Raw genomic sequence first — 16,439 nt, 5'->3', positions numbered from 1 at the left:
GGGATGGACGTATAGTGTGGTGATGATTTTGCAAAGATTAGGGTATACTTTGAACGTTTTCACCATGTCGTCCCCGGCGATTCGAAAAAGCGTGATACATCAGCGAAGAATGTGAATCTATCTCAGTGTGAGTGAACCTTAGAGTTTTTACTTGCGCACTGCTTTTTTCCCCCGTAATTTATACAATATGTTCTTAGTTGATAAAATTATTCCTTTTGCTAATCGACGTTTTTTCTCCCCACATCGTGTATATTAGAGAATGACTTATGATTATAATATGTAGGCCTTCTTATTTTATATTATGCAGCGACCGAACTGATTTTATGATTTTTCATTATTTTCTCATTAAAGATTTATATTTATTTGCTCAATTCTCCATTAGGCGCTAATGTATAATGATGCTATCTGCACGCACAACTGATTAGCTTTACGGTTCGCCAATAAAAAAATATGTATTTTTTCAAGGTGATACACACACGCGTATGAGAGAGAATATATATTTGAAATGGCAATTTTTTATTGCGTTAGTTACAGTCGTATTACCACCGCGTCTATTGAACAAACATTCAATGAAAGCTTAATTGAATAGGCAGATTACATCGTCATTAATCACTTGTGAATAGCAGTGCAGTGACAAAAAAAACTAAACAATCTCAATTCATCGAACAACACACTCCGAGAGTTAAATGTTCACTATGTGACAAATTTATTTTTCAGAAAAATAATCATATTCCTCGTACCGAAAAACGATTCGAGAGATATGATCCGGTGAATAACGCGGAAGCTTTACAATGATTAAAACTCAATTACCGGCTGGCGAGAAAGCGAATATCGAAGCCTTGTTATTAATAAAATCCACTCTCGCGAGCGACTACGGCGGACGACGTGATGGAGTGCCCCCCGTGTCAGTAACACCGCGCTATTGTAGGGCCCGTCAATCCTGACGGGACAACAACAGCCTGGATCGTGACACTGCTCGTGAATACGTTATTCGTGTGTGATGGTGACCTCTGTGACCCCCCTGTTGGTGGTAGTTTTTCTTATTTTATGATAAATTAGAGTTGATCGGATTCAGAATTAGAAAATGGTACGATCGTTCTCTATAATTTGTTGGTTCTGGTCCGAGAAAAACATATTATGGATGGGTCGATACATCTCCAGGGTGTCATCGATCCGTAACAAAAGTTCTCTGACGTAAGCAGCCAGACAGCGATTGTATGCAGACAACATTTGCATCTGTCAAAAACATTGCCAAGAGTTCGTTTATCATTGATAAAATCTAAAACTTCGTTAATAACATTACTTCACCGATCTATTTCAAGCTCAAGTCTAAAATTAAATGCTTCCACCCAAGATTCGCAAATCTAAGCCACAAAAATCCAGACAATCGAGCATTTCGCTCTGAACAACAATACCAATGACTCAATCCTTTCTCCAATTCGATAACAGATGCAACAAGCTCCCGCAACTATGTATACCAGTAAACAACAAGAAGCCGTCAGGGCCGTTGAAATCGTCGCTGATTTCAGTTTTCGCGACATAATGCGTATCGAGGGACCCTCCTTCTGCGGATCTGTATAACGTTAACGCTCGCGCGTGTCATTCGCACGTCCGTCTCGTTGGACGGACAATAACGCTTTTTTCTACCCCTCTGCTCTCACGCGAGAGACTAGACTAACTAAGGCACAATATGGGTCAGTGTCGATACGCTCGGATGCTTCCGTCGTTCGATTTTTTTGCCCCCGCGAATGAGTCGTGTATCTCGTCGCGCACATCTTGCGCTCTTCGATGATGATGTCGAAGAAGCGCCGCAAAAAATGTGGTGAACAGACGGAAAAATACGGAATTGTTGTTGTGAATTCGTGGAATCATTGTTCCGGCAATGATACGCGTGCAGGATGGCTTCGTCAGGGTATGAGTCTGACCCAAGTAGTGCGTCATATGAAGAACAATCGATCATTCGAATTCGCGCAGCTTTGTGCAAATGTAATTTTGAAAAAACCATGTTTGTTTTTGACGCGAAGAGCGATTCGGCGTAAACAAGTATTGTCTGTGCACTCTCGTATGCACATACAGCGATAAAAAGTTGGGCTTCATCGAACAGTCATACACTATGCTATGCGAGGTACAGAAGTCATTTTTGCCAGTAGACGATATAGGAAACTCCGTTCTATGAATAATATCGTTTTTGCAGAAAGATAATGGGCCCTCATAACTTTTTTTACGAGGAGCACCTCCTTCGAAGAAATGCCTGAACAAACATTTTTCAGGCATTCGCTAAAACAATGACTATTGTTCCGCGCACCGATAATTAATCAAACAAGAACTAATAATATCCTAACAGAAAAACCTGTCCATGTTTCTTTTTCTTTTTCACCGTTCGTACGGAACCTAATTTCTACAATCACCTTAAGCTACTCCGATTTATACGCAAACGTAATCCAACAGAATATCACAGAAATGATAAATCGATCTTTCGCTTGTTTACAAACTACTTCGCGACAAACAAGCACATCTCGTTTTATTAACAAATTCCTGCGCTGCATCTTATCTTCGCCATCATCGCCATCAGATCGTAATTAAAATAATCACACGTTCGCGTCGACAAGGAACTCGCTAGTTACAATAATTCTCCATTATACGCATTAACAAAAATGGAACTTTGACCTCAGCGAGATCCATTTCGTCTCGTTTTTGCGTCCACGTGTCCGAGCGGAAACTGCGATAAAAACAAGCGAATGAACCGCACAAATTAAAAATGTCACGCGCAGTGCGCCTCGCATAGTATATAGTGTATAGAGAGAAACTAACGCGTCCGCGCTCCGGCGACGTCGACCCTGGCATCCTAAAGGTATTTTTCACTGTTTTATATGATTCGCAGTCGATCTTTTTCGCGGAGTTCTATATTATAGACAGCAGTTCCGAGAGATGCCGGTTTAATTGCTCAGGTGCTAGCACCGAAAACAGTCTTACGGCTATTAGCTCTTCCACGTGTGACTTATTGGTTGAGTCGCGATTTATTATACCGTGTGTACCGCTTAATTTCGCGTAAACGAAATTTGTCATTGAAAGGAAGGATTATTAGGAAGAAATGCGAGACGAGTCACGTATTACTGCACTGTTCGTCGAAGTATTTTTGAGGAAGTTTCCTTTTGGATGAGGAATTGATTTAATTGATGCTGTTTAAATTCTTTCTATAAGGATAGAAATTCGAATTCGAAGCTTCTGACGCTCGTGCAGATTGGTTTTCCTTGTGATATAAAATTTAGTTTTAATTATTGCAATCTATACGCTCTTGGCTATCCTTAATAGGATGAAATTATAAATTTCAAGTAGTTTATTAAAAGAATTATACTATAATTCCTTATTTTTTGCACATATAGTATACCTGCAACAACAAAAAACACACATTGTGTCTATTCAATCAAACACCGCAATGCACGTTATTCAATTTCCGTTTCTCATAGCACATTGCATCGGCGTATAATAAAAATAAATTAGCATAATTTTCATTCGACTTGTACGCGTATAAAACAACACGCTCGAATGCGAAAATAATGTAAAATCATTAAAAATCCATAAAAGCGTAATTTGAAATCCTCCGCCGCAAGTATAATACAAGCCGAAGAACGGGCAATTCATTTTTTCTCTCCAGAGGAGAAAGATAAAAAAATCTGTATAATCAATGACAATTATTCGTGCGTACACACACACACACACACACACACACACACACACAGGCACCGCTCGGTCATTAATGTCACTTAAAAACAAGATCAAATCAGCAAAACCTTCGATCGCGTGAATCAGGACACCGCCCGCGTGATATCGACCCGAAGAAATCGCGCGCGCACAATTCATCCACATTATATTACATACTTACGCGTACCTGATACGCGAGAGCGCGTGTAAGCATAAGCCTATGACGTAGGCTAACAAAATGTAATCGCTAATTAGCCAATTATGGTTTTACACACGCATATAATACGCGTGCACTGGACGATTGCGTTCGCGAGGGAAACCGCACTTATGCGGGAAGTGAGCCGTTTTCTTGGGATATCTGTCTCTCTAACACACACACACACACACACACACACACGACGGGCATATGGATCATCGTCCTTCATGTCGCAGGAGAAGAAGAACAACAACAAAAAATTTTCTCGCGAATCGCGCACGGGAGAGAAATCTAATCTACATTGGTTATTAAGCGGCGGCGCGTAGTGACATCACGGATAATAGAAAATCACCGGGACTTCTCGCGTATAATATGGCGAATCGCGATTTTTTATTATACATACACACACGCGACGCGAGCGGAGATCTCTTTCTCGGTGTATCATAGCGCAGAGGAGAGAGATGTGTGTGGCGCATTTTGTATGTATACAGGCGAGTGTCGGATGCTTTTTTTCTCGCGCGCGCGCGCGAGCGCGTTCTCTTAAAGCCTTTTATCCGACAGTCTCAAGGCTGCGCTACTACACGTACGCGCGCCGCGCGTTTGAAGCTCGTAATTAACGAGATTTTCGTCGAAGTGTCTCGCTGTACACTGCAGCGCGCAGAGACGCCAATGCGCTGCAGTATATGGTTTGTGTGTGTGTGTGTGTGTGTGTGTGTATAGGTGCCACTGCACGCTCCGGTAACAAAGAAAACTTAACGGCTACTGAGTGAGTCATGTCTGTTTAAAAAGTTACCATTCTAGTTTCTGCTCGATATCCAGCCGATTTTCTGGGTTGATAGATTTCTAATATACGTCTTTTCGAAAGAAAGACCTGATTTCTTTTTAATCGCGCCGAGATGTATGCCTTGAAATTTGCGAATCATATACTGCCATTATAATGCAGAACATTGCATATCGATGTGTAAAATTAGATTCGCACACATTCACACCTCAATTTCATAAACCCAATATAACTCTCCTTTGTTTTAACTCTAATCGCGATTATGTGTGCATAAATCAGTGGGAAAAATCCGACACTTTCATTAGCCACACATACACTTACATTCTGACTGCGAGAACATAATCAAAGTCTTAATTTATAGGCGACGACGAATCACGTGGCATCGACACGCGGCCCACGAACTCTGGCATCGTCCATCACTCGATCGCCACGAGAGCTGTGCATCTCTGCACACGCGGATTACTCATTCTCTCGCGCATTAAAGTCATTCCGTCTGTCCGATACCGATCTCTCAGCGATTGGCTCATAATTACGGGTACAACAAACGCCGAGGCGGAATAATGTGCGAAATTCGGAGGCTCGTAACTGGTTTTTATATAAATACACCTGACTTCTTCAATCGCTCACGAGAAAACGAGAGAGAGAGAGAGAGGGGGGGAGAGATGAGATTAATTAATTTCCACCACGAGGAGCTTGCATTCCGGCCATTTATTAAAGCGAGAAGTGTCATTTTGAATTAGCATCGACTGAAAAAAGAGACTTTCATTAAATTACAATTTTTTGTCTAAATTAATCGAGTGCACGGATACTTATTATAGACCTACTCCACTTCTAAGTAAACTCGTTTAAAGTATATACAGGAAAATCCCGGCTGTAGACACGCGTGTTCTATGCTCGAATTCCGCACGTGTTGATACGCGAGAATTCTCCGTTTTTTTTTTTTCAAAATCGATAAATCATCGGTCCGATAAACCCCGCGCCTTACAGCAGCTCTGCGTTGCACGGGCCGAGGGAACACACCCGATGCATCGGCGTAAACGAGTAACGCACGCGTTAAAAGTCAAGGCCTCGTCGCGAGAGCGACCGGAACGTTTCAATCGAGACACTGGCCAGTCGAGCCCCCTCGCCGCGCCACTGCAACGCGGGATTCCCGGGTCGTTTACGTGGTGTCTACGGATTTTCCTCTCTTTGTTCAAATTTTCGTTTTTCGTTCGGTAGGAGCTGTTGATCTCATTGGCTGAATAATTGTATATTTTCTGATGCGTCTGAGTAGATTATTTATACCCGAGAGAATAATAAAATTCAAATAGGCGTTTGGTAAATACTCGAAAATTAAGATATAACATTAAATCGCTTCGGATGTGCGCGTTGCGGCTCGCCGAGATGAATTTACGCTGCTCATCGTTAGCATTCAGAAAAAGCAGACCTGTAATATAATGCACTTATGCAAACCGGTCAACCTTCGAACGATTAAAACGGAATTGATGCTTCGAGTTCTCACGGAATGCCATGTTGCACACTGCTGAATTTTGTTTCGTGCAGAGGCAGCATTAAAATTTTCGTCGCGCAATTGACAATATATTATGAACTGTTAACTGCCGATCAATCGCTTAAATAATTTTCAAATCATGTGTTGTCAAATAAATATAAACGACAGAGTTATTGCACTAATCTTCAAACTAATAACGGATCGGAATTAGGTACACACCTCCAACATTGGAAACAGCACAGCCATGAGAGCGATTCGAGACAAGGGCGTTTTTTATTCGGCAGCGATAGAAAAAGTTCTAAATAAGCAGCAGCTCATCAGTAGTCCAAAGAGTGCCGATAAACTAATGGCTATGATTACCATTTATATTAAATGATTATTCCACGTTTGTAATTTGTTATCTGAAATTCCTAATCGCCAGACAAAATTATCTGACACCGCGTACTGCGGTATAAGGAAAAATTAAACTGATCTGTTAGAGCAAAATATTTTCTTTACGCAATATCGAATGACATAATTGACTCCAATGAGATAATATAATTGTGATCGTACTTGCGGTTCATCAGTTTAGGACTGGCCTTTACGTCACCGACTGAATTATCTATGTCGCTGCAAAGTGAAGATGGGTGGCGTATCAGCACTGTTTTGTTTTCTTCATCACATAATCTGCACGTAGAATTTATCTGCTTGAGATTCAACTTTTTTTGTTGCGGACCTTAGGACGCCTATTGAACTTGAATCTTCTTCTGTGGTCGGTATTTATAAAAATTTTGCGATCATACTCAACATTGATTCAAAGGACAATGTAACGTGTTTTGTTTCTCCTTCTCCCATTTCGATTTTCGCACGCGCTGCTCATCATAATTGCGCATTTTTTTTCGCGCACGCGACTATCAAGCGATGATCGTCGAGCGATGATGCGAGTCGCTGGGTAATTGTTTGGACGGATATGAGGAATAAAAATAGGAATTCGACGCGCGACACTGGAAGAGATTTTCTATTTTTACACCCGGCTTCGGATGAGCGCATAACTTGTTATCCTTTCAAGATTTTCCTGCAGATATATCAATCCGATACTTCGCGCATAATCGCCGAGATTTTTTATGATTTTTGTTTCCGTTACGAAACTAGTTGATTGAATAAATTTTATATGCGTTTATATCATTGGTATACACGCATATACTTTGTTGAAAATCTGAAAGTATGAAATAAAACTCGATAATAAGCAAATGAATATATAATTACAAATTTATTGAACCCATGAACGACTCGCTTTTATAGCGAGACATTGAAAGATACGGGGCTGTAAATCGATTAAAATCCTATATATACAAACAAACCCATCACATCCATTTCAATAAACTCACAAGAACGCTGCGAAGTACTCTCGTGAAAACCTCGAAGATAATAAAACAATTAGCACAGTCACCACCATACCCATACACACCACATTTCGCAATCACAAAAAAGGCGTACATATATTCGTGCATCGATCGAATTCACGTAACGCGGTGTTCGCTTATAATATCTTACGCCCAACAAAAAGTAACACACCTTCGCATATAGGCGTCCGATAATGCAGATGGCTTTTTTGTTACTTTGTATAGCGCTAAAATCGCGCGACTTTTCGAGCTTTGCGATAACAGCATGCGTCTCTTGCATGCCTTTTGCACGCGAGCGCGCGCACCTCTTTTCCTATACTTAGTCGGTACGATGTCGCCTTGAGGATGCAATTTTTTTTTCACCAGGCCGACCACTCCCCCGAGGTGACCGGCAGAAATTAAGACGACTTCTTAATCAAATCTGCTGGACTGATTGTATGATTCGAGTGATTATAGTGCAGAGTCACGATTTCTGCAGATTATTCCGTAGATTTAGAATTCAGAGGAAGGTGGAGTATATACTCGTGAAGAATTACTGTTACAGCGATCCGACAGTCGTAAATCGTCGTGCGAATCGATCGTTTGGTAATATCGACGATCCATTAATCGGAGTTGAGCGATAAACTTAATTTTGCAAACTTCAAAGCGCACCTTAATACTTCGTTAAAACAAAATGAAAGCAAAAAAAATCATCAGACTCGCACATCCTCTTCTGCAGACCGTAAGCGGGAAATAAATCCGTAAGCTCGCGTGTAAGAGCCTGAAAATGCATAATGGATGTGTATACACACATACACAGATCGAGCCCGTACATTCGATTTGCATAGTAGAGCATCAACAAAAAAGTCGCTTTTATATTTGCCGATCTCCGCAATTATGTAAACGATTGACGAAGCTCGCATAATGCTAAATGCAACGATCCAATCGCTAAGCGGTTCTATAACTGTCAGCCGACGATATCCGGATTTGAACGGGCGAGGCTCGCCAGTGGGTGTGTATGTGACTCGCATATAACGCGTTGCGATGCACGCGCAGAGAACAGATTTTATGGACGTTCGATATTTGCTCATGTTCTTGGCAAAAAATTATCGCTCTCGTGCGAGCGGCTGATAAAAAAAAAGTTGCACAATCGCGTTTATTTCTCCGTAGTAACAACATTTTCGACGGCTATATTATTACACTATATATGCTGCGAGAGAAATATTCACAAGATATAAGCTAAGTTTTCACGAAAAAAATAGCTGCGGGATGTCATTGTCTTGAAGGAACGTACGGGAAAGTAGGAGGAAAGAGCCAAATCCTTAGGCGGACGCGTAGAATGACTCTACTCTCGGGCACATATTTCACGCGGGGACTTGAGAGATCAGCACGACTCGTTAAAGTAGGGGATGAGCATTATTCAATGAGGAGAATCTACTAGCGTCGCTTCCTCCCACAACCGCAAGCTGAGTGGGACTGGGGATTTCTTTTTCTTTTTTTTTATCTTCCTTAAGTGATAAAGAAAAATTACATCGCGAACTGCGTCGAGTCACGTAAGGCACAGGATATATCTCCTTTTATTGCAGTCGTATATGAAATTTCGGCTGCTTGATGCGGGGCGGATCCGTCTTATTCAAGATATTTTTTCAATTTGTGTACACATAGCACATTTACTGCTGCAGCTGACCTTGTATCGTCGACGTTGTGGAGGAGAAAAAAGCTAATCATTTAAAATTTGTTATAATTATTCGATAGAGTTTGTTCAACGTTGAGAGAAAAAACTATCAACAAGCTGTACGACTGTCAATTCCATAGTGACTATTGATTTCGCTAAGATTTATTATGAGCTCGCAGATGTCTATGGATCGGTGAAAAAACTCGAAGCAAGGCTGCGAAGAGAAGATTTTGCATTCGTATGTGTATTGTTGATCAAGCAATAATTGATGTAACATATATTATATAACGCTTAATCTGTAAAATGTCAACAAATTGAAATAGTGCCAGTGTCGAGGCTCTATCTTGGATTTTCCTTCATATTCCACCAACTTAAACGAAGCTTAAAAGGAAAGCAATGTCTAAGCAAGTGTCTCCCGGACTTTCAGCGGAATCAATCAATATCCAATCAACTAGTCATCCACCGGACAAAGACGCTAATAGAGAGTCGAGGAAAACTTTTCGCGACACCACATGGTGCAACATGCGTACAGTAGCGTCTATGGATTCTCGCGAATCCTCTCGATACTCGGAATCAGCCGTACGTATAGGCGTTTACACCACCGTCTTGGAAAATTTTTCTATTACGCCTCAACTCTATACAGAGTGTACCAACGTGAATTACCGAGATTGGACAGTACAGAAATGCGCGAGAGCGACTACGCTGCGAGTGATATAACGCAACACGCGATACCTGTGTGCCGGCCGACCTTGTCGTTGTCTCCAAGATACAAAACGATCCTCAATTATCACGATCGTTTTGGTCCGATCGATTTTGTCAAAGTCTTGTACCACAGGATGCTTTAATGCCTTCATCGTGCATTATTTATCTTATCACCACGCGAGATTTGCTTTTCAAATTCGCGCAAGCCTCCGAAGACTATACCTATACAACTTCATTATTCGCTTGATTTCCCCGGCCGTTTGAATTATATAGCAGATAGACACACGCGATCGAGCCTCTATCGAAGCAGCTGGTATGCATATGAGAGCTCATTGAATAACTTCGATCGGCTTGAAAAATCTCGTTTATAGTGCAACAACGCGAAGTATATACGTATATAATGTATACGATAGCGGATTCGAACGAATTAACTGCTCTTGGACACCAATTTGTCGGCGGTGCTTTACACGCGCCGCGGCTCTGTACATACATGCATAAGCCGTGTCATTATACAAAGTCGATTGCGGATTTTCTCTCTCTAATTTACGCAGATATTCGCTCGGATTAGCATAAAAATTTGTCTGTGTTGTATAGCGACACACACACACACATACACAGCGAACTTGATTTGTTTCAGCTGTTACGGTGTATTAGTCAGATATTGCATTGCCATGGTGACACTGCCACGCGAGGGGAGAAAGGGATTTATCGGGAATTGACATTCACCTAGAAACGAAAGCGCGCTTTGCCGTAATTAAGAGCAATTTTAAAGGCTGATCGAGCAGTATTCAAATTACAGCGGTCTAATAAGCTGATGAAAATTGCGAGTATATATTATTATGATGTTGTATCTGCGGGTGGTGCGGTCGTTTCGATTAATATTTAAATTGCAAGGTATATAACCTGTGTAATATCGATTGATTTATAATGAGCAAATGGAAAAAAAGGCTCGCCTTTTTTCGATCCCCGAAAACAAAAAGTTGCGTCGAAAAAAAAATTTGCATAACGGATGCATTACGCAGAGGTTCAGTAATCCCGCGCGAGAGACAAAGGTTTCATTCGATCGTCCAAGTCCACACGTCATCGATGGTAATGCGACAATTTCCTCCAAGCAGTACACGCAGACGTATAAAGGACCTTCGACTCGACGAGTCTCTTATTGCGTGTACGTATATACGTACCTGCTACGTTTCGTGTAGCACGTGGACCAGCGTGTATACAACAACACAATACCCGGATCGTAAGCAACAGCATTGAGACACAGGCTTTCCGGACGGTCGAAGGCGAAGCTAACTGGACGATTGCGCGGTTCGCTTTTTGGAAGCAGTTACTTAACTGTAACTCCGAAAAAGTGCTTGAAAACTGTACAGGATGCTGAGGTTCTTTCGAATGCCTGGCATGTTTTTCGGACATGTATTATCGCGCGTGGGCGGTGTCGCGTATGTGAATTACATGATTGCCGGCCCCCGTGTCACTGACATTGACCATGCAAGCATGACTCCATCCTCCAAATCGAGCGATCCAATTCCAAAAACGACTTTTCGGCAAATGACGTTCATCGCGTATAGCACGCGCGTACTCCCGGCCACAAACAATAACACAGAGCTATCGCCGCCCTTGAAAATCGTTCATCACCGCTCTCGCACACGGCAGCTTATCCCGTCCTTGATGCGTCGTCAATCCGCTACGTACGTTTCCCGAGACTGTATAGCGTCTACAAAGCCGATCGCGAAACATTACATGCGCTCTGCGATCGGATCCGTTCACGTGCGTATATAGCTGGTACCAATACGACCTTGTTGGCGTCGGCAGCTGGGAAAACGCTTCCGACCAGATCGAATATGCTCGGAGGTCACGCGCCCGAAAATACGATCTCCGCGATGGCTTTCAGTAATTGCTCCTTGCGGTCGTTGTTCCTCTATTTTTTTTTTTTTTTTTTTTTTTTTGATCCTGGGGTTTACCGCCTTTTTGCGCGAGCGCTCGTGCGCACTTCCGAGTACGTACGCGTGAGTGGATGACGGTTTGGTTCTCGGAAGGAAAGGCGGGTTTCGTGAGATTTGATTGTTGATCCTGGTGGTTTGCTGATGAATCTTCAGAAAGTTTTCCGCCGAGAAGGATGGGCCAGTTTAAAACTACCGTGTTTTGATACATTGATTTTCAATAGAAATTTTTGGTTGCAGAGGTGAAATTTTTATTCGAAAATATTAAGAATCTTACAAATTCCTTAAAGATCGAAAATTTGTGATCTTCGTTCTTAGCAATGAAGTTTTTCTTGTACAGCATGATATTTAATACTTGCAATGGTTTATATAAATTTTGAGTGATAGAATCTTTTAGATCATGGAATGGAGCACAAAGGACATTGGTGAACATTAATTAAGTATTATTAAGTTTCTTAAAGAATTATTCTTTTAATAAAAGAAAATCACAAATTACAGAAAGTATACATCATATGGACGCTTTATAATTTATTTATAATTACGCATCATCATATTATTAAAAAATTCTCGCTTTGACATTAGAAAATAAAATCCTGGTTAATAGATACAAATGCACAATAGCGTCTTACGGACAACAATTCGAATTCGATAATCAGAGACTACAAAATATAATAAAAAAAAAATTGTTCTACAAAATGACCGATCATCAACCGTCTGCTTCGTTCGCAGAATTCCTTTATACGCGCAAACCGGTCGTGCGTCGCCGCCGAGTAAAATACCGGAATCGCAAAACAAACAAATGCAAAAAAATGATCGAATCTCGATATATATGGAAACGCCTCTCGGTAACTCGCACTTGACTGGGTGCGAGCTGCAACCGAAAAATGTGTTGAGGGCTCGTGATCGCGTATATCGCTAATACAACTCAACGTCCTTGGTTAGAATGCGCTTAAGTGACTGACGAAGAGATGGATGAAAAACCGGTTGTCGCCGAGTCTCTCTCTCTCTCTCTCTCTCTCTCTCTCTCTCTCTTTCTTTTTACAGCAGAAAGTCGGGGTTGGCTTTTCCCCGCGCGCAGTATGTCCGACGGATGTCTAGCGCCGTGGGCTGTCACAGCCGATTTACGATTCGATACGATGGAATTTATATTTCGTTATTACGACTAGATGTATATTACTCTCCCGCCAAAGACATAAGCTTTGAGAGAGATTGTAAGATTAAGTGCAGACCGATCGATGATTTATTGCATCGGCGGTATCGCTGACTGACTTTAATGATTGTTTATCGATTTTCAGCAGCTTGCCTTGTTATTGTCTGTGTGTACGAGGTGATTGTTGTTGGGGGTGATAGTAAGGACACATTAGCGCTGTGTGCCAAGTTAGAGTATCGCATTTGATTATATACGATATCCCAACACACTGCAGCACTTGGTATCGTTGTATTATTGTTGAATAAAATGTATTTCAAATATCGTAGTACTTGAAATACTATTGATGCAAGACGGGAAAACTAGCACGTTAATTGTAATCCATTGCGAGCTATCAAACTTCTTAGTTCTAAATAAGTAAAAAGTGCCTACTTCGTCTTTTTAAATCAAAGCCTTTCGTTATTTATGCATTTCCAATGCTTTGTAGATGTTATAAAAATTGATTTTAAAGGTTAAAGTTGTTACAGGTCTAAGGAAGAAATGATAGCAAATAGATTACTTGAGTAACGGCATTCACAAAACTGCTTTACTTATTACTATTAGAAAAACTAACTGGCAATTATCAGACTGAGTAGGCAAGAAGTGAGTTTGTCAAATGAATCATTAAAGTCATTCAAACGAGGAAGTTATGAATGAAATTCGAACGTTTCGCTAAAAGCGTACTTATAGTTGTAACAATAAACGTTATTGTTTGGCATCGAAATTCGTACTTTTGTATAAACAATAATGGTACATGTTATCGTGTAAAATTTAAACTATAACATTAAGTTACTTGTTGTGGATTATAATAATGTAGTAATCAAGCATTAAAATAAATAGAGCGATAAACGAGTAAAATTACAATTCCATCAGCATGAAAAAAATAATATAAAACCTTAGCTACTTTCTATACGTTATCGTGACTTGAACTATACTTGTAACTGAACTTCAAAAATATAATGTAATGTTATTATTATTGCAATCCCCGTCATGCAAATCACACCATTGGGCTCGTCTGGATGTGTGCTCAGTATCTTTTGTTGAATTGTTTTTTATGCGTAACAAATTTGTCCATTTCGAAAAAACTCGACGTACCGGAGTTGTCGGATTTTTAATACTTAATATAACACCGCTTCTATCATTTTCACTTCTATTCGAATCAATTACTGCTGTTGATTCTGCTTTTGGATTATGCACTTCACTTCTACCTGTTAATCCTAAAAATATTGCACAAGTTTTAAAAATTATTACATCGAGAAATAAAATTTGTTTTGCATGCTTCAGAGAATTACCACTCAAAATTTTTCGAATTTTCTTTGTTACTCTTTTTTTCTGGGAACACGATGTGTTTATGTTTTCATTTGGCAAAGAGTTATAAATTGTAGTGTCAGGTACGAAATTAATAGGTTCTTTAGATGGTTCTGTTGCAGCCTAAACATAAAAAGCGAAGCTGGTATAGAACAAATAAATTATTTATAGATAAGCTGAAAAACTATTTACAGGCTGTGGATTTTTTGGCACAAATTCGGACTCGGCGTCTTCATAAATTGTAGTAGTATTTGAACTTTCGGCATCCGGAATAAACATTCTTACCGCCGTACTGTCTAAAAGATTCATGACTTCAGTTTTAAGATTGTTGAATATATCCAGCACAGTCGAGTCTCCATAATATTTGATCGGATCATTTACATGATGCACGTCGGCATGTACTATGTTATTGTCTGGATCTTGGACGACAATTTTTGGATTCTTATTATCATTGCATTCTAAAATTAATAATACATGACATTTTAAGTTTTTTATTAAATACTTGATGAACACTTTTTTTCCTAAAATTAAATTACTTTTCGGTCTGGATTTCTCATCGCTGAGGACATCCGATGTGGAAGGAGCTATAAAAACCGCGGCAATGCCGAGAACTGCTCCTAAAACTAGGGATAGATCACGAGACAGAGGCATGATTAGGAAGTAAAAATTTAACAATATTTGCTATTAATAACAAAACACACGTGATAAAATAAGAGCGAAAAGTCGTCTGATATATGTGAACCTCATCCTACTGGTGACACGTGTACTAAGTATAGCCCTTCACAATAATTACTGAAGAGTGTAAAGTTAGCTTACGAGCTTGGCAATCAGTGTTTACAACCTGGAAATGCTCAAAATTCGAGTTTCAATATGCTTACATGGATACCAAATGAAAAATTCGAATACACATTTTTAGTAAAAATTAATTTGCTATGGTTAAGTAAAGTAATTATTTTTCTTCAGAATCGTAAAAAATTAATATTCTTTATCTATGAGAAAACAGCATAGCATATTGGTACAATAAGTCATATGGAGGCATCGAGTACAGAGAAAGAGACAAATCTAGCCAATAACCAATTGCAATATTGCTCGCAACATTCGTAGAATGTTGCGTATGACACCCTGAAAGGTACAAGTTGCGGTAAAAGTTGGAGGACAAGGACCTTCCGCTACAAAAGCTTCCTCAACGTCGATGTACGGAGAGAGAGAGAGAGAGAGAGAGAGAGAGAGAGAGAGAGAGTGAGAGAGAGAGAGAGAGAGAGAGAGGAAGGGGAGGGGAAGACCAAGTCAGTGTTTACTTATTTTGCACCTCAAGCGAGATAATTGGTAGTTACGAACAAATCGCATAGAAATGTAATTTTTTTCATCTCCTGATATTCATCTCTTAATGCTGAATAAAAGTTAAATAATAATTAACAAAAATAAAGAAAAACATTGTCATATTAATAACTAAGCAATTTTTTTCATAATCATAATACGGAAACAAAGAAAACGTCTCTTCTTTCGCGTAAGAACCAAACAGGAAACCGACATTACAAAATCATACTATGAACCGCATGTATAAATTGGCTGATGGAAGGATAATCAATAGACTGAAAAAACTAACTGCAAGAACGGTCGCAAAGCATAGATATACGCCAACACAACGCTAGAACAACGATCCAGCTTTAATCAAACGCATTAAATAAGCCAAGGATGCCATAGAGACGATTTATCTGAGGCCCGCGGAGACAGAACAATAATTACCGTTACAATATAGCGCAAAAGCTCATTCGCATCACATAACTCGATCATTTTATTTTTAGCTGCCACGCACTATTAAAAATCCATGTGTACGTTAAGATTTTTCTGTATGATTTACACACGTGAGTGACTTATCGGCTTCGTTCGATCGGATTCAATTCACTGGGCTGAAAGACATACCAGTCCGGAGGATGACGCGCTTGATTATTGTCCCTGGAAGTATGTATATCCTGTGAGATGCGTGAGGTCAGATGCGCACAAGTACCCTGAGGAGATCGAATCTAGTCGGATCATTTCGTAATGAATTCCAACGTGACTGACAAATGTCATAATTATTTTATAGAATGTTCTTTTAA

The 16,439-nt window shown here is 40.2% G+C and overlaps 1 protein-coding gene across 3 annotated transcripts; it reads right to left on the bottom strand.

Moving 5' to 3' along the window:
- Positions 1–12,292: 12,292 nt before the first annotated feature.
- Positions 12,293–15,149, bottom strand: LOC100680515. 3 transcript variants are annotated; one of them, XM_008205400.3, is made up of 5 exons: positions 15,042–15,149; positions 14,877–14,963; positions 14,533–14,798; positions 14,325–14,463; positions 12,293–14,249 (listed from the first exon to the last, which is right to left on the bottom strand). In XM_008205400.3, the coding sequence occupies exons 1-5, from the start codon at positions 15,085–15,087 to the stop codon at positions 13,981–13,983; spliced, it is 807 nt and encodes a 268-aa protein (XP_008203622.1). In that variant the 5' UTR covers positions 15,088–15,149; the 3' UTR covers positions 12,293–13,980. The 3 variants fall into 3 exon arrangements, with proteins under 3 accessions (XP_008203622.1, XP_016836831.1, XP_003425711.1); XM_016981342.3 differs by having other exon boundaries at positions 14,877–14,951; positions 15,042–15,133; XM_003425663.5 differs by having other exon boundaries at positions 14,877–15,126.
- Positions 15,150–16,439: the final 1,290 nt, after the last annotated feature.

The sequence above is a fragment of the Nasonia vitripennis genome, chromosome 1 (assembly GCF_009193385.2).
Source record: "Nasonia vitripennis strain AsymCx chromosome 1, Nvit_psr_1.1, whole genome shotgun sequence".
NCBI classification, from domain to species: domain Eukaryota; kingdom Metazoa; phylum Arthropoda; class Insecta; order Hymenoptera; family Pteromalidae; genus Nasonia; species Nasonia vitripennis.
Note: the sequence above shows the minus strand (reverse complement) of the source record. Positions and strands in the feature narration are given on the sequence as shown.

Bases quoted from the DNA above. Each gene is read 5' to 3' on its own strand.
- LOC100680515 (XM_008205400.3), bottom strand. From the start codon at position 15,087: ATGAGGTTCACATATATCAGACGACTTTTCGCTCTTATTTTATCAC. The intron at 14,464-14,532 runs GTAAATAGTTTT...TTTTATGTTTAG, and splicing joins TGCCAAAAAATCCACAGCCT to GCTGCAACAGAACCATCTAA. The intron at 14,250-14,324 runs GTAATTCTCTGA...CAATATTTTTAG, and splicing joins AATTCGAAAAATTTTGAGTG to GATTAACAGGTAGAAGTGAA.